The 21,938-nt window shown below is 41.5% G+C and overlaps 1 protein-coding gene across 5 annotated transcripts in view; it reads left to right on the top strand.

Moving 5' to 3' along the window:
* SLCO2B1 (solute carrier organic anion transporter family member 2B1) overlaps positions 1–18,332 on the top strand; it is a 151,961-nt gene extending 133,629 nt beyond the window's left edge. For all 5 annotated transcript variants that reach the window (XM_073612564.1, XM_073612562.1, XM_073612567.1 and 2 more), the window contains exons 11-15: positions 3,953–4,109; positions 8,614–8,783; positions 9,591–9,655; positions 12,860–12,980; positions 15,377–18,332. In XM_073612564.1, the coding sequence (XP_073468665.1) occupies positions 3,953–4,109; positions 8,614–8,783; positions 9,591–9,655; positions 12,860–12,980; positions 15,377–15,533 (670 nt within the window). In that variant the 3' untranslated portion in view covers positions 15,534–18,332. The remainder of the gene's footprint in view (positions 1–3,952; positions 4,110–8,613; positions 8,784–9,590; positions 9,656–12,859; positions 12,981–15,376) is intronic.
* The last annotated feature ends 3,606 nt before the right edge of the window (positions 18,333–21,938 follow it).

Here is a 21,938-nt window from a genome sequence, read left to right as displayed (position 1 = left end):
TTGTTGGCTGCACTCCTCCAGGGAGTCACAGCATTGGGGACCCCTTGCTTGTTTGACCCCAAAATTTATTTTCCTGCGACCTGTGTAATCTTGAGGTCTGTGGATCCAGTAAGCAGGGACTGCTGGAGATGCTGTGACCTGGAGTCGCACAGTCATGAATGGTACCCATTGGAAGCCATAGTGTATGACTTCTCATTTGTCTTGCAGTCCCAAGTCGCAGGTTGGGTTGCACGGGTGTGGGAGCCCTAAGCTTATCTGTCCCTTCTGGTTGAGGTTTTGCTACGCAGCAGGAATACTCATCGTGGAGTTATTGCCTTATTTTGCAGTAGACCAGAAAGATCGCAGCTGTAAAGGCTGTCTGTTGTTTCTCTGTTTTTATGTTGCTGCACAGCAGAAATACTCAACATTGAAGCTTGTTGGTGCTTTCTGTTTCATATTGCCTTACCTTATGGCACTTCAGAAAAACACAATGCTGTAGGTTGCTTGTGTCCTTTCTCAGGGTTGGTTTTATCTGACTACACTACAGAACTGCATAACAGAAAAGATTGTCTTATAACTGTACTTGGTGGTTCGTCATAAATACGCAACATAGAAGTTTGGGTCTTTCTGTCTTATCTTTATGGCCTTGTTTTGCTGTACATCAGTAAAACACCACTGTAAAGGGGGTTCCCGTACTTTCTGTGTTTATCAGTTATGACCTAGTTAGCTGCACTTCAGAAATGCACAGCATTTAGGGTTTGTTTGTCTTGATGCTTATATCTTAGCTGCACATCAGAAAACCAGACTGTGAGGACTGTTTGTCTACATTGAGGTTCAGATTTGGGTCTCTTCCCATATTTGGTATGTCGGTTTAGCTAGTCACACTCAGATACACAACATTGTTGTCTATGCTTGTGTCCTTTCTGTCTAAATCTATTGTGCTGTGTCCACAATCTATGGTCTTTTTATTTGTGATATTAATAATACATGTATCACCTTTTGTATTTCAGCCTTCTCTTCCATGGAAGGGCCGGGAGTTCTGGCTGCAGACGTCACATGTCAGAAAGCCTCGACCCCTTACATTCAGGGATGCCAGAACCATTTCCTAGGGTTGAAGCCCAGTAGGGTTATGGGTCACTGGAGGAAGGCGATAATATATTGCCCTGTTTAATAAGAACTTGGGAAGTTCTGTTCAGAGGAGTATTATGGCCTGAAGATGATGTATACCCGACCGAATAGGTTAAAGCTCGGTGCATGGCCTTCATTTTGCCGTTCTAGCAAAACTAGATGTAGCAATATGAGTGTTCTACTCCTGCTATGGATGTTAATCTCTTGAGTAGGCTCTCAGGCGTAAGTAAAATTATAGATTGGGCATGCCTTAAACCCAGGGATTAAGCTTCTGTTAATCTATTTCCCTTAAGTAGGTTTCCCTTCAGTCTTTGCTGACGTAAAGATAAAAATGAACAAAAAAGGCTGTCTGTCAGGGGCCCCCCTTTGTTGGCAGTTTTATTTCCCTGGACAGGGTTGTGTTAAGACAGGCCCCCTTATTGATCAATGTAGTGTCCTTGTCTTACAACACAGGTCTCTGGTTAATCTTTTTAGTGGTTCTAAGCAGCACCTATAGGCACAATAGGCCATGGTTGGTAGATGTGTGACAGGCAACATTGATAACCTACAAGTTTAACATGTTTTCTGATTCCATCTTTAAGAGCCCACTCCACCTAGATCCTGCATCCGAAGCAGAGAAGGCAGGGTCATCGGTGGAGTAGACCTGCAGATCAGCCGCATGATCCAGCTAAGATACCTTCATCAAGGATATGGAGTGAAGGTAAAGCTCACTGCAGAACCGAGGTTCGCCAAGAGGGTTTTGCAGTGGTCCCACTCTAAGGTCGGCCTGAGGTACTTGCTTATCCTCTCAGGTGTGCCGTTCTGGAAGATGACTTGAGAAAAGTACCAGTTACTTTCCGGTAACTGCCTTTCTAGGAAATCTTCCAGGACGGCAGGCCTACTTCCCACCGATTAGAGGAGGGAACATTTTAGAACACTAGAAGGTGAGTGCCTATGAGGAATGATTTCCCTTGTGAACCGGGTTCAGGAGTTACTTCTCTACAAACTGAGGATCAAGGAGAAGGGTGGGGACTTAAAACAGCTGTTGATTGATTTTGTTTCCTGTGGGGAGGAGCCTCTCATCTCTCAGGTGTGCCGTCCTGGAAGATTTCCTAGAAAGGCAGTTACCGGTAAGTAACTGGCACTTTTTCTGTGAAGATGGACCCTACACAGGGGCTCATTTATTTGCAGAAAAGGTTTTCAAACTGACACGCCAAGTGCAGAAATTTTCTCTGAGTATGACACAGTCTGGGAACACGCCTCAAGCAGTAACAGAGGAGCCGGAGCTCAAAGTTAACCCACCCAACAGTTTTTTCTGGTGACCCCCAAATGTTTTCCAACTTTAAAAACAGTTGCATGCTGTACTTTAATTGTTCACAATTGTGTTGCTAGCTGTGATTGGTCACAGTGATCACATGGTAAAACAGGGCCAATCACAGCTCATCTGCACCACGTGGTTAGCTGTGGCCAATCAAAGCTAATCACAACAATACACACTGAATGAATCAATTTAATTCAGTAAAAATGCTGGCTTATAGCTGTGGTATATCACTGGTATAAGCAATCATAATGTGTAAAAAAAAAAAAAAATCCTGATCACTTCTACTATGGTAACACTGTATTGCTGTGGTCAGTGTGTTAAAATAAAAAAAAAAAAAAAAATCAGAAAAACAGAAAAAAAATGTAATATAAAATAAAAAAAGTGGAAAAAATTATATATATATTATACATTTTTTTTTTCATACTGCCACTAGTCAGTATCCCTGATCATCACCACACCAGTTATATGATGTACTGCACGGGTGAAAATATGTAAAAATAAATGTGAAAAAAAAAATATATATATATTTCTTACATTTTCAAAAAAATGTGACAAAAAATTACAAAAAAACCTCAGCTTGGCTCTTACTAAATACCTTGGGACTGTCTACTTTACGAAAAGGGGTCATTTGGAGGATAGTTGTACCGTTCTGGTGTTTATTGGCTTCAATAAATGAGTCAGTACATCAGGATTCGTCAACTTTCATATATATATATATATATATATATATATATATATATATATATATATATATATATATATATATATATTCAGGGATATGCAATTAGCAGACCTCCAGCTGTTGCAGAACTAAAAGTCCCATGAGGCATAGCAAGACTCCGACAGCCACAATCATGACACCCAGAGGCAGAGGCATGATGGGACTTGTAGTTTTGCACCAGCTGGAGGTCCACTAGTTGCATATCCCTGGTATATACCATAGTTTCTGGACTCTATAAAGTTTCTACAGACTAAACCATATTTGGATTATTTTCACCAAACAAATGTAGCAGAATACATTTTGGCCTAAATCTATGAGGAAAGATTATTTATTTGCAAAATTGTATAACAGAAACTAAGAAAAATGCATTTTTTCAAAATGTTCTGTCTATTTTTCGTTTATTTAGCAAAATAAATAAATAAAAAAAAGTGGTGATTAAATACCACCAAAAGAAAGGTCTATTTGTGTGAAAAAATATATAAAAATGTCCTATGGATGCAGTGTCGTATGACCACGCAATTGGCATTCAAAGTGTGACAGAGCTGAAAGCTGAAAATTGGCCTGGGCAGGAAGGGGTTGTAAGTGTCCGCTATTGAAGTGGTTAAGCTTGGACCACGCTCTTCTAGCTCTGAGCTCCACAAGTTTTGGGTAGACATAAAAAGTATTTATACAAAACTGACATGAAGCTTGGCCTCTTACTGATTGAAGTATGCATGTCTTATTTTTTTTTTTTTAATTTTGGGTGGAGCTCGCCTTTTTAGATGCTTGGGTAGAGACAGTTGATTGACTCTTGGATATTTCACAACTTCCCCCTTATCTTGCAGTGGTGGATTGTGGCACAACGTGAGTGAATGCAGCAGCCATTGTGGATGTTCTTCCACAGCTTTCAACCCCATCTGCGGCTCTGACGGCACTGAGTACATCTCGCCCTGCTACGCCGGCTGTGAAGTTGTCAGTTTCGATGAGGCGAATAAAGTTATGGTGAGTATAAAATGATGCGTTTACGTTGATTTGTATGATGGCTTTGTATCTGTTGGTTGTCATAATTGAAGAATTCCGGGAAACGATGCAGCTGCCAAGAGATTTGTAACTCTGTTCATTCAGCCCTATGATCCAGATATCCTTGCTAGATAGCGCAGCCAGGTCCCTGACCACCTCTGCAGGTGACAAATACAACTTGGTGAAGGACACACACCCAGCCTGCTGATTGGTGAATGAAGTTGTGCAAATGTTTCTGTTTATGAAAGAATGAAGCCAAGTGCTGAGAAACAACAGAGGTCCTAGTAGGGACACAAACAGTAAAAGCAAAGGCTATTACTTTCTCACACTCCCAAAAAAACTGCCTTTAGATACACTTCATCATTATATCAGCACTAAAAAAGGATAGAATGAGAATAGAATTGGGGGCATCACTGGAGGAACCCCCAACAGGAGGGAGGAGGTCCCAATTCCTCTATATAGATCTTTATTTCATTAGAGCAGTGTTTCTCAACTCCAGTCCTCAAGGCGCCCCAACAGGTCATGTTTTCAGGCTTTTACATTTTTTTTGCACAGGTGATTTGATCAGTTTCACTACCTTGGTAATTGCCACAGCCGTTTCATCTGAGGGAAATCCTGAAAACATGACCTGTTGGGCCCCCTTGGGGACTGGAGTTGAGAAAAATCCTGAAAACATGACCTGTTGGGGCCCCTTGGGGACTGGAGTTGAGAAACATTGCACTAGAGGGGCCTCAGCAGGAGGAAGGAGGTCCTGATTGCTCTTCTTTATATCACTAGAGGGGCCATCAGCAGGAGGAAGGAGGTCCTGATTCCTCTATATAGATCTTTATATCACTAGAGGGATCACCAGCAGGAGGAAGGAGGTCCAGATTCCTCTATATATAGATCTTTATATCACTAGAGGGGTCATCAGCAGGAGGAAGGAGGTCCAAATTCCTCTATATATAGATCTTTATATCAAAAGAGAGGCCATCAGCAGGAGGAAGGAGGACCTGACTCCTCTATATAGATCTTTATATCACTAGAGGGGCCATCAGGAGGAAGGAGGACCTGACTCCTCTCTACAGATCTTTATATAACTAGAGGGATAACCAACAAAAGGAAGGAGGACCTGATTCCTCTTTATAGATCTTTATATCACTAGAGGGAGCATCAGCAGGAGGAAGGATGACCTGATTCCTCTATGTAGATCTTTGTATCACTAGAAGCTAGAAGGGTCATCGGCAGGAGGAAGGAGGTCCTGATATCTCTATGTAGATCTTTGTATCACTAGAGACTAGAGGGGTTATCGGCAGGAGGTCCCAATACCTCTATATATAGATCTTTATATCACTAGAGGGGCCATCAGTAGGAAGGAGGACCTGATTTCTCTATATGGATCTTTATATAACTAGAGGGATGACCAGCAGAAGGAAGGAGGACCTGATTCCTCTATATAGATCTTTATACCACTAGAGGGGCCATCAGTAGGACTAAGGAGGTCCTGATTCTTCTATATAGATCTTGATTTCACTAGAGGGATCACCAGCAGGAGGAAGGAGGACCTGATTCCTCTATATAGATCTTTATATAACTAGAGGGATCACCAACAAAAGGAAGGAGGACCTGATTCCTCTATATAGATTTTTTGTATCACTAGAGGGGTCATCAGCAGGAGGAAGGAGGTCCCAATTCCTCTATATATAGATCTTTATATCAGTAGAGGGGCCATCAGGAGGAGGGAGGACCTGATTCCTCTATATAGATCTTTATATCACTATTGGGGTCACCAGCAGGAGGAAGGAGGTCCTGATTCCTCTATATAGATCTTTATATTACTGGAGGGATCACAAGCAGGAGGAAGAAGGTAATCAGATGAATGTTAGAAGCTTTGGTAATGCAATTTTCTGTAATCCGATAGGCTAATGGTAAACGAAGACCTGACAGGGTCCCTTTTAATATGCTTCTGATGTCAAATTTGTCCTGATATTTTCTATGTAGAGGTAAAGCTCTTAATATTCAGCCTTGCACATAAGTCTAGACATGACTGGTCCTCTTTACTCAACCATTAGGAGAGATGAGTTTTCGGAACCACAACCAACATATTAGCTGTAATTTGTGTATTTATGATGTTTAGTCATTTACTGGTGGAGCGATGTGTACTGTTCTCATTGATCATATCCCATTATGAAGGAACAGAAAGATTTTCCATTTGTCTTTGGATTCTGCAGAGGAGGAAGTTGGTGAAGGAGAACCAATTCTATAATGTAATTTTGGTTTCCATTACTGCGGATTCTCCCCTCTCTCTGTGAGTCAATATAAATAATAAATAGAACTTTGCAGATAATGCTCCAGTCATTGCAGAGGGAATTCATGTGAGAAATGACGGCAAAGCCGCAGGATGAGAATTGTAAATGATCAGACTGGAGATTCAGATCAGACTAATCTGCCTGTTGTGTGATATCATGTAAAATGAATTCCATTGCAAGGGCTGCGCTACCTTCCCATCCCCCCATCCCAAGGCCTACATTCCCTTTCCATCCCCATCCCAAAGTTTATACTCCCATCCCATCCCAAGGCCTACACTCCCTTCCCACACCTCATCCCAAGGCCTACACTCTCTTCCTCTCCCCCATTCCAAGGCCTACACTCTTTTCCCCTTCGCCCATGGCAAGGCCTACACTCCCTTCTCTTCTCTCCATCCAAAGGCCCACACGTCCTTCCCCTTTCCCCAATCACAAGGCTCATACTTCCTGCCTCTATACAATCACATGACCTAGACTCCTTTCCCATCCCCCATCCCAAGACCTACACTCCTTTCCTCTCCCCCCATGAGAAGGCCTACACTCTCTTCCCCCTCCCCCAATTGCAAGGCCTACACTCCCTTCCCATCCCAAGGCCCACACATCCTTCCCCTTCCAACAGTCACAAGGCTAATAGATGCCCCTCGTTCCGATCTCAAAAAGTTGGAAGATATGTCTACACCTATCACATGGTCTAGACTCTTCCCCTATCCCAAAGTCTATGCTCCCTTCTCTTGTCCCCATCCTGAGGTTTATACTCTTGTTCCTACCTTCCCACATTCCGAAGCCTATACTCCCTTCCCCTCACCCACCCCAAGACCTATATGCTCTCCCCCTCCCTTAATCCATGGCCTGTACTTTCTTTCTTTCCCCATTCTAAAGTCTAAGCTCCCTTCTTTAGTCCCCATCCTGAGGTTTATACTCTTGTTCCTACCTTCCCACATTCTGAAGCCTATACTCCCTTCCCCTCACCCACCCCAAGACCTATATGCTCTCCCCCTCCCTTATTCCATGGCCTGTACTTTCTTTCTTTCCCCATTCCAAAGTCTATATATTCTCCACCCAACCCAAGACCTACATCCCTTCCCTCCACACATCCCAAGGGATATGCTGCCTTCCCATCCACTCATTCCAAGGGCTATAGTCTCTTCCCCTTCCGCCATTCCTAGGCCTATATTTCAAGGCCCATATGCCCTTCTCTTACCCCTATCTCCTGGCATATACAGCTCCATACAGGATAGCCATAAGAGTACACAGCTCTATATATGATGGTCATATCAGTACTCGACTCCATAGTATAGTCATTTGGCTACACACCTCCATGTAAGATGGTCATGGGTACAAAGCACCATATGAAATGGGCATATGACTATACAGCTCCATAAAAGATGGCCGTATGACTACACAGCTGTATATAAGATGGTATATGGAGCACATAGCTCCATATAAAATGGTCATATGAGAACACAACTCCATATAGGATGATCATATGAGTACAAAGTTCCATATACTAGGATGGTCATATGAGTACAAAGTTCCATATACTAGGATGGTCATATGAGTATACAGCTCCATATAGGATGGACATATGAGTACACAGCACTAAATACAATGATCATATGAGTACCTAGCTCTATATAATATTGTTATATAAGTACACAGCTCCATATACTAGGATGGTTATGAGAGTACAAAGTTCCATATTCTATGGTCATATAAGTACACAGCGCTACATACAATGATCATGAGTACACAGATTTATATAATATGGTTAAATGAGTACACAGCTCATATTAGATGGTCGTATGAGGACACAGCTCTATATAAGATGGTCATATGAGCACACAGTTCCATATAAATAGCCATATGTGTACACAGCTCTATATTCTAGGATGGTCATATGAGTACACAGGTCCATATAAGATGGTCATCTGAATACATAACTCCATATACTATGATGGTCATATGAGTATACAACTCCATATAGGATAGCCATATGAATACACAACTCTATATAAGATGGTCATATAAGTACCCAGCTCCATTGAGGCTGCACCAGCTCCATTTATACAGGAGAGTGATATGTTCTCAAAAACAGCTTTATCCCCCTGTGGGGTGGCGATATATTAGTTTGTGTTGCTCAGACATTGACATTGTTAGAGCTGACCCTGTGTCCTCATTCAGAAATGTGTTCTTGGTTACAGAATTACACAAGGTGTCACTGTATCACAGCGGAAGGTTCTGGAGGGACTGCAACTCCAGGAACATGTGGGACTCGATGCCAGCACCTCTTCCTGCCATTCATGGTGCTGTCCTTTCTAGCCGGAACCCTCGCCAGCACCGCCCAGACACCATCCTTCATGCTCATACTCAGGTAACCCAGGTGATACCATCTCTATACAAGAGACAATCTACAAGCTTAGATCGACTCCACCTATATCTGACAGAGGATGCAAAAACCTTCATTAGTCCAGACATAGATGTAGAGATTAGATGGATAGATAGACCTGGCCCTGTATCCATCTATCTGATCTGGGGGTGCAGTATAAGAAGTCAGGGGGCATAATGTCAACAGCGTGACAGAGATGTATGGAACCCCTATCAGATTCTCCCCTTACATCAGGGGTCCTCATCAGAGTCCCTCTTTACATCAGAGTGCCCCCTTGTATCAACTGTCCCCATCAGAGTCCACCTTGCATCAACTGTCCCCATCAGAGTCCACCTTGCATCAACTGTCCCCATCAGAGTCCACCTTGCATTAACTGTCCCCATCAGAGTCTACCTTGCATCAACTGTCCCCATCAGAGTGCCCGACATCAATTGTCTCCATCAAAGTGCCTAATGGATGTTAGATAGATAGATAGATAGATAGATAGATAGATAGATAGATAGATAGATAGATAGATAGATAGATAGATAGATACACCAGGACTCCAAAAGGTTTGGAAAGTGTTTCTAGATACTCCATTAAATGTTGCTCTACTTTGCATCACCTGTTGGTGTTGGTGTGATATTGGCATTCCTGAAGTGATATAACTTATAAGCCCTGATGAAGGGGGCGTGTGACCCCCGAAACATGACCGTGATTTATAGTGATACCTCTCCCCTGCTCCATCCAACCACTGGAGTTCATCTTTCATGTTCCTTACACGCAATCTCACAGCTTTCCTCCCCCCCACAGGAGTGTGCGCCCGGCAGACAAGTCTCTGGCCATCGGAATACAGTTCATGCTTCTAAGAATATTAGGTGAGTTTTCTTTTGAGAAGTTCTCCAAGGTCATTGAAAATCGTTGTTTTGAAAATAAAAAAAAATTTGTTGAAATCAGTTAATGTGTACCTAAACCCCAACCACAAAGATGTCCGACAGATTACCAGCCCTTTTCTTTTTTTAGGCTTTTTTCCTTTATTTTCACCTGGTGATCCTGCCAGTAACGCACTTCCCATCCTAGGGTGACAACCCTTTCCGCCGCACTGTATCTATGGAGAAGCAGCGTTGCCACCCTAGGGCAGAATTTTAGAATGTTTCCCTCTCTCCTCATCTACATAACATGGGTGGTGTTCTGTAGTCCACTGCAATAGCTGGGCACAATGCAACTGATATGAGTGCAGCATAGGAAGTGATCAATTTACAAGATTTCTGGCGGGATCAACCTTATTTATTAACCCCTTCACGCCTAAGGGTAAAACAAATGTTAATGCCCAAGCACAATTTTGCAACTTTGACATGTGTTAGTAAAACTGTACATATTCCTGTAACTACTTTGTACATCCAGGTGGATTATACCTTGTTTCTTTTTTCAGAATAAATTGGGCTTTCATTTGGTGGTAAATGGTAATGGATATCTCCTGATTTTTTTTTTTTTTTTTTTTTATCAAAGGAAAACTGGTCCAAAATAATAAAAAATAAATAATAATTTGTTTTTGATTTAGCTGTATATTTCTTGCTGCTATCATATCCTACCACCAAAGAACAACCCAAAATACTTTTTCCTGAAATGATTAGACTCATACAAATTGGTGTGTAAATTGCCATCATCCCTGTATATATAGAATTGTGAATACCTCTAAATGGGATTTTTAAGGCAATTTTAGAAAAAATAAAGAATGTAATTATATTGAAAAAGTAGAAATGTATTAATACAAAATATTATTTTACATGATTAAAAGATTCCCAAATGGGATACCCAGGCAGAAAAACATATGTACATGTATCATTAATTTATATTATAAGTGGTATTGCCCCACTACACATAAGTATACCATTCATACAAATTACAGATGATGATAGGTAGTGGGAGTGTCCAACGCGTTTCGACATATGTATGAATTATATTCTTCTTCAGGGACTGATCCCACTTCTGAAAATAGAGATGAAAACATTTTCAAAGCATCAAACTTACATATCAATTGTATTATTGGAGAGAGTATTCCCTCAGCACTGATGATCATCTTAAAAGTCTGCAGAAAATACGCCTTTCATCACATAAGGGGACCACTGGATAGATCCAATAGGGGCACCAAAAATTAGGAAAAGGGGGAGACCCAAAACTTCCAACTGAAAAAAAACTACAAAAAAGAAAGTGTCAATAAAAACATATACACTCAATTCTAAATTTAGAATATATATACCTCCCAAGGATTCCCCTGAACCACAAAAGGAAAAGGAGATCCTTAACAGGAAAGCACCTAATAAATTTTCCTGTTTCAGACGATCGCTGAGATACCACATATATGTGTGTTAGTTGTTATTTGTACCCGTAGTACAGCCCAGAAACAATCGAGCACATTTTACTTTTTTTATGCTATATAAAACACACCGACACTGATACTAATTAAAAAAATAAAAATACAAAAAGATCCTAAAATATACTGACCATGACCTTTGAGCACGACCTTGATCTTTGACCCAAACACTAACCCTGGCACTGACCTAGATCACACCTTGAGCTAGGTATTTTTTCTTTATATTTTCTTAAATTTTTTAATTTTTATTATAGAAACCTAGAAATGTGACGGCAGAAAAAGACCCAGTAGTCAAAGTCTGCCCTTCTTTTTTTTTTTAACTTTTTTGTCTGAGTGTAGATCTATGTTTGTCCCAAGCATGTTTGAAGCCGTTTACTTTTTACTAGATACACAGTTGTTTTTTTCTCTCTCTGCAAGGAGAAAGAGAGATACAATGTATCTTTCCTCTCCATTCACAGAGAGAAAACCACAGACAGTGGCGGCTGGTGTTCTATTTTTTTGGGGGGGCGGCAAACAATCCAACAATTCATGACCGGCACAGAATCCCTACCCCCGGTTGGGTAACGGATTGCACAGAACCCTCTCCCCCCAGGTCGGTCAGTCAGTTGTGGCCCCCGCACTTGCCCCATCTTCGCGGGCATTGCTCCGGGCGGCGGCTCCTCTCCGGGTTGTGTGCAGCTGCTGTTTCGGTTCCCCTGCGTCTCCTCCCTCCTACTCCCAGCTTCCAATCGGATCTCTTTTCAGCCAATAGGGTAACGGGTCTCAGTACCCGCTTCCTGAATGGCCGGGAGGAGAATCAGTGTTATAATAGCGAATATTCATGCGCTATTGTCACACAACTGGGTGGGCTTCGGACGCAGTGCTCTGCCCACCATTTTTCAGATTTTCATTCTTATTTTCGGATCTTCGAATCTCCAAATTTTCGGATTTCCGAATTTTTGAAATCTCAAACTTTGAATTTCCAAAACGTCGAATTTCCGAATTCCTGAAACATTGAATTTGCGACTTGTCGAAATCCCTTAAACGAATTCGGAACTAAACAAATTGCACATGTCTAGAAGCTGATCAGTGGGTGACGGGTACTCGATGTCCTCTGGCACCTGCCGGTCGTTAGGACAGAAGGGAAAGGATGGAGTTGGGTTTTGGGCACACACGCAAACAGCGATCGTCCCACACATTTGAGGTATCTCCGGAAACTTCAGATCATAGGCAGTAATTCTAGTACCAGACCCCCCTCTGTAAATCGCCTATGGATACTTACATCGTTACATCGTTACATACTTACATCGTTTGTCACCGTTGCATGGGCGTGCGCAATTTTAAAGCGTGACATGTTTGGTATCTATTTCCTCGGCGTAACTTCATCTTTTATATTTTACAAATAAATTGGTTTATATATATATATATATATATATATATATTTATTTTTTTTTGCATTAAAATTAAAAAAAGTGTATTTTTTTTCCCCAAAAAAATTGCGCTTGAAAAACCGCTGCGCAAATACCATGTGACATAAAAAAATTGAAAAACCCACCAATTTATTCTCTAGGGCCACTGCTTTAAAAAATAAAAATCTATACAGTATATTGTTTGGGGGGGTTCTAAGTAATTTTCTAGCAAAAAATACTGATTGTTAGATCTGAACAAAAAGTGGCGGAAAGGCTCGGACTGGAAGTAGTTAAAATGTTGGGTCTTCTTTCCCTTCCAGCCTGGCTCCCGGGCCCCGTGATGTATGGCAGTATGATTGACAGCACCTGCATCCAATGGGGGAAGAGGTGCGGATCGAAGGCGGCCTGTCAGTACTACAATAACAATCTGCTGAGACAAAGGTGAGTGCCCTCTTCTGTTCGGGGCAGGAAATGGGACAATCTGCCGAGATCGGCACTGACAATGACAGCTGAGGAATCTGGTCTATGTGTGAGAATGGGATCAATGTATGTAATCTTTTTTATGAGTATTAAAGCCCAACTACTGGCTGTTTTTTTTTTTTTGTTTTTTTTTAAAGGGTCCCCTTGGGGGGGGGGGGGGGGGCTTTTAAAACAAAAGAAGCAGCTTGATTGCAGCACTCTCCTCCACTCTGGAGCTGTCCGATGCAGTAATTCTGCCCCACCACTAGATGTCCTCAGTCTTGTGGATTGAATGGCGTACAGCGCTAAATGTGTAGTTCGAAATTATATTCCTTCATGAAGCACCAACTCTTTTACAAGTGTCTACAGGCATTAATTAACCACCATACTACCGCCGTCAAGTAAAAAATAAAATAAAAAATAGCGGGTAGGTAGAAGATACTTATTTGTGAAGCACATTTTGTAAATGGTGCTGTGTTTACAGCTTGTGTGCACACAGAAGGGGGGATGTGAAAGTGCCACTGACCGCCAATGATTGCGAGATCATTTTTTTGAGGTTGAAGGGGCGGGGTGAGTTTAAAGTGCCACTGATCCAAATGATAAGGGGGGTGGGGTGCGGGGTTTAAAAGTGCCAATGACCTCCAATGATGGAGAGTTGAAAGAGTCACTGACCAATGATGGATGGTGGGGGCGGGGGGTTAAAAAAGTGAATGATGGGAGGTGGATCTGGGGGGGGGGGGTTTAAAAGTGCCAATGATCACCAATGATAAAAGAGTCACTGACCAATGATGGGTGGTGGTGGAGGGTTAAAAAAGTGCCAATGATGGAGAGTTTAAACGGATGGTCAGTGATCACCAATGATAGGGTGGGGAGAGTCTTAAAGTGCCGCTGACTAGAAGGGATGGGGGATTGAAAGCTTAAAAGAACCAATTACAACCAATGATGGGGGGGGGGGGGGGGGGGTTTGAAGAGTTAAAAGTGCTACTGACCACCAAAGATTGTAAGATCATTTTTTAGGGTAAAGGGGCGGGGTGAGTTTAAAGTGCCACTGATTTAAATGATGGGGTGTGGGGATTAAAGTGCCAATGACAAATCAATGATGGAGAGTATAAAGTGATATTAAAGTCTTTTTTGTTTTTTTTTTCGTTTAAAGTTAACAAAAACGTTATACTTGCTTGCTCTGTGCAGAGGTTTTTCACAGAGCAGCCCAGATCCTCCTCTTCTCGGTTCCCCCGCTGGCGCTCCTGGCCCCTCCCTCCTGCCGAGTTGCCCCCACGGCAAGCAGCTTACTATGGGGGCACCCAAGCCGAGCTACTGCTGTGTGTGTGTGTCCATTCAGACACGCAGCCACGTCTTGCCCCCTCCCCCTTCCTCATTGTCTCACTGATTTTAAATTGACAGCAGCGGAAGCCAATGGTGCCCACTGCTGTCTCCAGCGAATGAGGAGGGAGTGTCGAGGGGGGCTGCTGCACACAGAAGAATTTTTTATCCTAATGCATAGAATGCATTAGGATAAAGAACCTTTTGCCTTTAGAATCACGTTTAAAGAGCCACTGACCACCAATAATGGGGTGGGGGAAGAATAAAGTGCCACGGACTAACAATGATGAGGAGTTGAAAGGTTGAAAGCGCCACTGACCACCAATGATGGGGTGGGGGAGTTTTATAGTGCCACGGACTACCAATGATGGGGGAGATGAAAGGTCGAAAGTGCCAACGACCACCAGTCATGCTGGGGTTGAAAAGTTAAAAGTGCTACTGACCACTTATGATGGGGGGGGGGGGTTGCTAAAAATGGCACTGACCACCAATGATTGTGAGAACAATTTTGGAGGGTGAAGGGGTGGGGTGCATTTAAAGCGCCACTGATCCAAATGATGGGGGTTGGGGTGGGGAATTTAAAGTGCTATTGACAAAGATGGTGAGTTTAAAGTGCCACTGACCACCAATGATGGGGGGTTCAAAAAGTAAAAAGGACAACCAATGAAAGAGCCACTGACCACCAATGATGGATGGCGGGGGAGAGAGTTCTAAAAAGTGCCACTGACCAGCAATGATGGGGGGGGATGGGGGATTGAGAAGCTATGTGTTACTGACTACTAATGTTGGGGGGGTTGCTAAAAATGGTACACACTACCAATGATGGGGGGGAGTTTTTAAAATAGCACTGACCACCAATTATTGAGGGATTTTGGAGGGTTTTGTACTGTGCACCCTTTTTTTTTTACTAAGAGCACCCCATGGGGTGACCAGTTTCCAGAGGGGCACTGACACTGCAGGTTCTCTGCCTTCCCAACCCCTGGCTAGGTCCTGTTTAAGTATTTCATTGCCACCTATTTTACCATGCTGACCTCACCATTCTCCTGTGTCCTCTCTAGGTTCATTGGACTCCAGATCCTCTTTGAGATTGTAGCTTTGATCTTGTTCATTGCTCTTTATTTTGTAATACGCCACAAAGATAATGTTCCACAAGAAGCAGAAAAAGACCCAGAATCCCACACGTTAAATGAGAAAAAGGCAACGGTAAAAATCTGAACCAGCTATAAAATCTGCATATTTCAAGTCTTTATAGACCCTCCATTGATGGTGGTTTAGTCCACACATTCCACAAACTCTCAACCCCTGAGCGGGCACACGCCTCCTTCTCCATGACAGTAGCTGTTGCGCAATATCTTGGAGAGATATCAGAAGCTGGTTAAGATATCAACCAATGACTCTTGTCAGGCTGTCCGTGGATTTCAGGTTCTACCAGCTGAACAAGAACGATAAATTATACAGCTGATAATTAGATAAGCAATCTGATGGACGCTCTCCAACTCCATCTGGACCAAAACCAACCAAATCAATGTTGCTTAAAAACTGGTTCTGTGAGATGCACCAAAATTATGCCAACTACCCAACATAGGCCAGTGACTAGGCTTCAAGAATCAAGTTTATTTTATTAACTTGTACCATCATTCCTTGGATCTCTTTATTTCTATCTCTATATGGGGAAAATCCTGTAATGAAATGTTCCTATTGAACACCAGGAGTGATGTAAATGGTTTCAAGCACCTAATGTGAATTCAGGGATCAGAAAGCACCAATACTATATGACTGGTTCCTCAACTTGCTCCTTGTTTCCTTCATGCTGCTGCTAATAGAAAGGATTGTGGAAACCGCAGATCATCATAGAATTATAAGAAGTGCAATCATACTGCTGTTTGCCATTTTCTTGCCCAACCATTCTCTCAATTATACAACAAAATTACAAAGTGGATGGATCCAATCTAAAGTCTAGACCAGTGTTCAGAAGAATACTTTACCAGAAAATTCATGAAAAGGCCACACACTTCATGGCCTACACATTTATCAATAATGCATAAATGTATTCACATTAAAAAAACAAAAAAAAAAAAACAGGATCCAAAGGCGACTCCAAAAAGTTGAAACTCTTGACCATCAACAACTTTTCAGTACATATACTATATACACTAGAGAAATATGAGGAGTCTTGAAATGTCTCAATAAGTCTTCAAGAGCATGGAACAAACATTGGCTTTATAGTATTAGGATCCAGAAGTCCAATATAAGACATATTAGTGATTATTAATAGGGAATTGTTTCTAAAGAATTTGAAAGCACATCGTCCCCTCCCCTATAAAAGAGGCCAACTATGAGAGTGATGTACAGTATTCAAGTGAATCTTGAGGAAATACTTGTGGTTGTTCCTGTATCACTATTCCTCTTGTGTGTATATATAATGCTTATTAATAATGCCTGAAATGTCTTCATTGGACTTATGAATCTTAATGTCGAAGGTCGATTTCTGATTTAAGGCCGATTTCAGGTCAAGGTGTTTCCTCCTAATAGGAGGTAGGAGTCCTGATTTTTCCACGAGCGCTATATGTATGTAATGGTGGTGTATATGGCAATACTCAAGTCTGATGATTGACTACTCTGCATTGTGGGAAATAGGGGTTAGAGGTACATGCTTCTTCATGCTTAGAAGTTCTGGGTTTTTAACAGAATGAGCAAAGTCTAGGTTCTTTTAAATGACAAGGGACATGGCCTTCTAGGTGAATTTATCTTATGTATGAAACTTTTATGCACTATGATAGCTAAATAGCATTTACTTCTCTTTTGATTCCTCCTTCTAGTCTTCCAAATGTACACAGACACAAATATAAAGCCCATCTGTAGGCATTTTTTGCTTCCCCCACCACCCCAATCAATTCTACCATTTCCAAATCTTATCCAACAGGGTTAAAAACAAATTTCTAAATCAGTTTTAAATTTGCCTCTGCTGTTATATATCCTTCCACAAATGTTTCTTTCAGGTGTGGAAACCACCACTGATCAAGCAATGTAGTCTGTGTCCATCTCTGACCGGTCCCCTCACCGGTCACTGCTCTAGTCTTCAAGTCCTAATAGGATCTCATTGCAGGATAGCCAGTAGGAAGAATCCATGTCACCCATACTTCTCCTTACCTCTCCACCACAGTGCTGTACTGCTCTCCACTAAATTACTGTACTGTTCTCCACCATAGTGCCATATTGTTCTCCACCACAATGCCATACTGGTTTCCACCACAGTTCTGTACTGTACTTTACTAATGTGCTGTATTGTTCTCCACCAAAGTGCCATAGTGTTCCCCACCACAGTTCTGTACTGTTTTTCACCATAGTGTCATATTGTTCTCCACCACAGTGCCATACTGTTCTCCACTGCAGTACTATATTGTTCTCCACCACAGTGCCTAACTGTTCTCCACTGCAGTACCATATTGTTCACCACAGTGCCTAACTGTTCTCCAGCACAACTGTTCTCCAGCACAGTTCTGTACTGTTCTTCACCATAGTCCCATATTGTTCATAGTGCCCAACTGTTCTCCACCATAGTGCCATAGTGTCCCTCGCCACAGTTCCGTACTGTTCTCCACTACAGTGCCTTATTGCTTTCCACCACAGTGATGTACTATTCTCCAACAGTGTCCTATTGTTCTCCACCAAAGCGCTGTACTGTTCTTCACCACAGTGCCTTATTGCTCACCACCAGAGCACCATACTGCTCTCCAACCACAATCCTATACAGCTCTCTACTACTGTACATAGTGCCAAACAGTTCTCTGTTACAGTGCAATAGTGCTTTTGGAGCAATAATGGCCAATGGAAGGCTGAAGTATTTTCTTTGGGAAATGAAGCGATATATAATGACTACATATCATGGTGAACATACCCACCCCTCTGTGCATTAGAGGTCCTGAGCCTCAAAACTATGTTAGTGCCTTATGTCTTTTATTGACCATTTTTATTGTGAATGTATTTTATCAGAATAAAACTATATTAACATTGGTGTGTGTGTGTGGAGAATCTGTCCCCATGTTGGTGATCCCACCATCCTGGGTGCGTAGCTGGGGTTCCTATCCATGGTTCATTCCAGTGATTTCATAATCATACTTGGTGGTCAGGATGAGGATGAACTCCATACCTATCCTTATTTTAGGCTACACATAATACAGCACTGTATGTACATGATCTTTACCTGAGATGTCTGGAAAATAAAAGGAAATACATAGATCTTGTGTTGCTTACACAATCCATAATTTAAAACATTTCTTCTTATAAATGACCATAAAAAAATGGTATATGCATGCTAATGATCTGGATAATCAAAACCATTGTATTGTACCATCATCCCAAATATTAACACATTGACATTTAAAGAACGAACTTCAAATGTATTGAACTAGAATCCAACTTCAAATTCTTCATAATTTTATTACATTGTTGCGTAGTTTTCTTATTACCAAAAAAATAAATACTTAACCAACCATCCTGTGATTATATTATCACCTTGGCGCAAAGGTTAGGACCAGTCAGGATTAGGAACTCAATTTGTGTTTCCCCTTAAATATACCAAAAGGTTGAAACTGAAATATATTGTGACTCTGTGGACCTACACATTTACTCAGTGTACTTTCCTTGTGTTCCCCCTTCCCTGTGCGAATGATGATACTACATTGTATTGAGTAAACTAATGTATGTACGTTACAATATTGTCTGCCTTCTATCGTCTCCTGAAGAAGTAGACTGTTGGTCTACAAAACATGTAGGGCTTTTTTTATTCCTTTTTTTTTACCAAACCTTCCCACTATGTGTTCCTAATTGATGGTTTGGACATTATCAACCTGGAACTGGTGTACTAATATGTTGATAATATAATGATGGTAGGTTAAGGCCGGGAGGTATTTTGTCAGACAACTATGCAACAAGGGTAATGCCCATCATTTTGGTTTTTAGGTACATCTGTCATATTATACAGTGCATCTGGAAAGTATTCACAGAGCTTCCGATTTTTCCACATTTTGTTATGTTACAATCTTATTCGAAAAATTGACTAAACTCATTATTTTCCTCAAAAATATACAAACAACACCCCATAATGACAACGTGAAAGAAGTTTGCCATCTTTGCAAATTTATTAAAAATAAAAAAAATGAAAAACAATCCCCTATACATAAGTATTCACAGCCTTTGTTCAAAACTTTGGTGAAGCACCTTTGGCACCAATTACAGCCTCAAATCTTTTTGAGTATGATGCTACAAGCTTGACACACCTATTTTTGGGCAGTTTCTCCCATTCTTCTTTGCAGGACCTCTCAAGATTCATCAGGTTGGATGGGGAGCATCAGTACACAGACATTTTCAGATCTCTCCAGAGATGGTCAATCGGGTTCAAGTCTGGGCTCTTGCTGGGCCACTTAAGGACAATTCACAGAGTTTTTTTTTTTATGTTTTTTTTTTATTTGTTTATCCAAAAGAGTGGTAGGGAATACATTACTTCACATTACATCAATTACATAGATGTGCATGCATATATATTTAATGACATTCAAATTAACTTAATATTCCACAATATGTATCTCTATCTTTCCCCTACACCATGGTCCAAATGCTTAATATATTTATCATCACCAATGTCTCACGTGTTCCTAGATTCTCTAGCTCTCTTCTTTATTTTATCCTGGAACCCCCACCCCCCACCCCCCCAAAGGACAAAAAAAAAAAAAAGGGTCGTTGTCCTGTTGGAAGATGAACCTTCACCCCAGTCTGATGTCCAGAGCGCTCTAGAGCAGGTTTTCATCAAGGGTGTCTCTGTACATTGCTGAATTCATCTTTCCCTCCACCCTGACTAGTCTTCCAGTTCCTGCCACAGAAAAACATCCCCACAGCATGATGCTGTCACCACCATGCTGCATTGTAGGGATGGTATTGGCCAGGTGATGAGCGCTGCCTAGTTTCCTTCAGACATGACGCTTTCCATTCAGGCCAAAGAGTTCAATCTTTGTTTCATCAGACCAGAGAATCGCTTCTCATGCTCTGAGAGTCCTTCAGGTGCCTTTTGACAAACTCCAGGCGGGCTGCCATGTGCCTTTTACTGAGGACTGTCTTACGTCTGGCCACTCTACCATACAGGCCTGATTGGTGGAATGCTGCAGAGATGGTTGTTATTCTGGAAGGTTCTCCTCTCTCCACAGATAAACTCTGGAGCTCCATCAGAGTGACCATCGGGTTCTTGGTCACCTCCTTAAGGCCCTTCTCCCCCGATCGCTCAGTTTGGCTGGGAAGACTGATGGTCCCAAACTTTTTCTATTTACGGATAATGGAGGCCACTGTGCTTATTGGGACCTTCAATGCTGCAGAACTGTTTCTGTAACCTTCCCCAGATCTGTGCTAAAATCCTGTCTCAAAGGTCTACAGACAATTCCTTGGACTTCATGGCTTGGTTTGTGCTCTGACATGCACTGTTAACTGTGGGACCTTGTATAGACAGGTGTGTGCCTTTCCAAATCATGTCCAATCAACTGAATTTACTACAGGTGGACTCCAATCAAGTTGTAGAAACATCTCAAGGATGATCAGTGGAAACAGGATGCACCTGAGCTCAATTCTGAGTGTCATGAGCAAAGACTGAATACTTATGTACATGGGATTTTTTTTCCTTTTTTATTTTTAAAAAACTTGCAAAGATTTCAAACAAACTTCTTTCATGTTGTCATTATGGGGTATTGTTTGTAGAATTTTGAGGAAAATAATGAATTTAATCCATATTGGAATAAGACTGAAACATAACAAAATGTGGAAAAAGTGAAGCGCTGTGAATACTTTCCGGATGCACTGTATAATAAAATGATATATATATTTTAACTGTTGTAATGTGTTGAATTCCAGTTCAGTACAGTCCCTTTTTGTTCTTCTTTTCTTGGGACTTCAAACCTGTAAAGACCTTGAAAGATGGCAAGACTATTATCAGCCTTTACCCCCTGCAACCACTCAATATAAAACCTTTGGCATGCCAAAAAAAAGGCCAAGAAACCGGTTCCCATCCTCAATCTCACTTTATCACTTTTATTAAAAAAATTAAAAATTCTTTGCATGCAATTAGTTACTATACATGTAGCACAAACTTATCTTATTTTTGGCTAGTGACAAACTCAAAACTATTATTATACATTTATTACATTATTTTTTTTCTTTAAAAAAAAAAATAACAGACATGATCTACTTACCTGCTCTGTGAGAAAGCAACGTAGAAAGGAAGAGGTAGGAAGGGATACACGTATGTGGGATTGGCTACCCAAACTTTCTAAAAAAAAGAAAAGGGCCAGCAGCACAAGCTGAAAGGGGGATTTTCCCAGATGGGGACTCCACAAGACCAAAGAAGATTATGCCAGATGGGATAACACTAGAAGCCACAGTACAAGCGAGAAACAAGACCAGGTTTTCTGCAGTAGCTTGAGTAGCCTGTAGTCCTGTTTGCTATGGATATCGTGGACCCACTATAACACAAGCTATGATGAATAAATAACATTTCCAGTATATATCCCATAACTTTTAGACACTATATTTGCGCAAACCAATCAATAAACGCTAATTGGGATTTTTTTTTACCATAAG

The sequence above is a fragment of the Aquarana catesbeiana genome, linkage group LG02 (assembly GCF_042186555.1).
Source record: "Aquarana catesbeiana isolate 2022-GZ linkage group LG02, ASM4218655v1, whole genome shotgun sequence".
Taxonomy (NCBI): domain Eukaryota; kingdom Metazoa; phylum Chordata; class Amphibia; order Anura; family Ranidae; genus Aquarana; species Aquarana catesbeiana.
The sequence above is the reverse complement of the archived record's forward strand: the minus strand, read 5'-3'. Positions and strand labels throughout refer to the sequence as shown.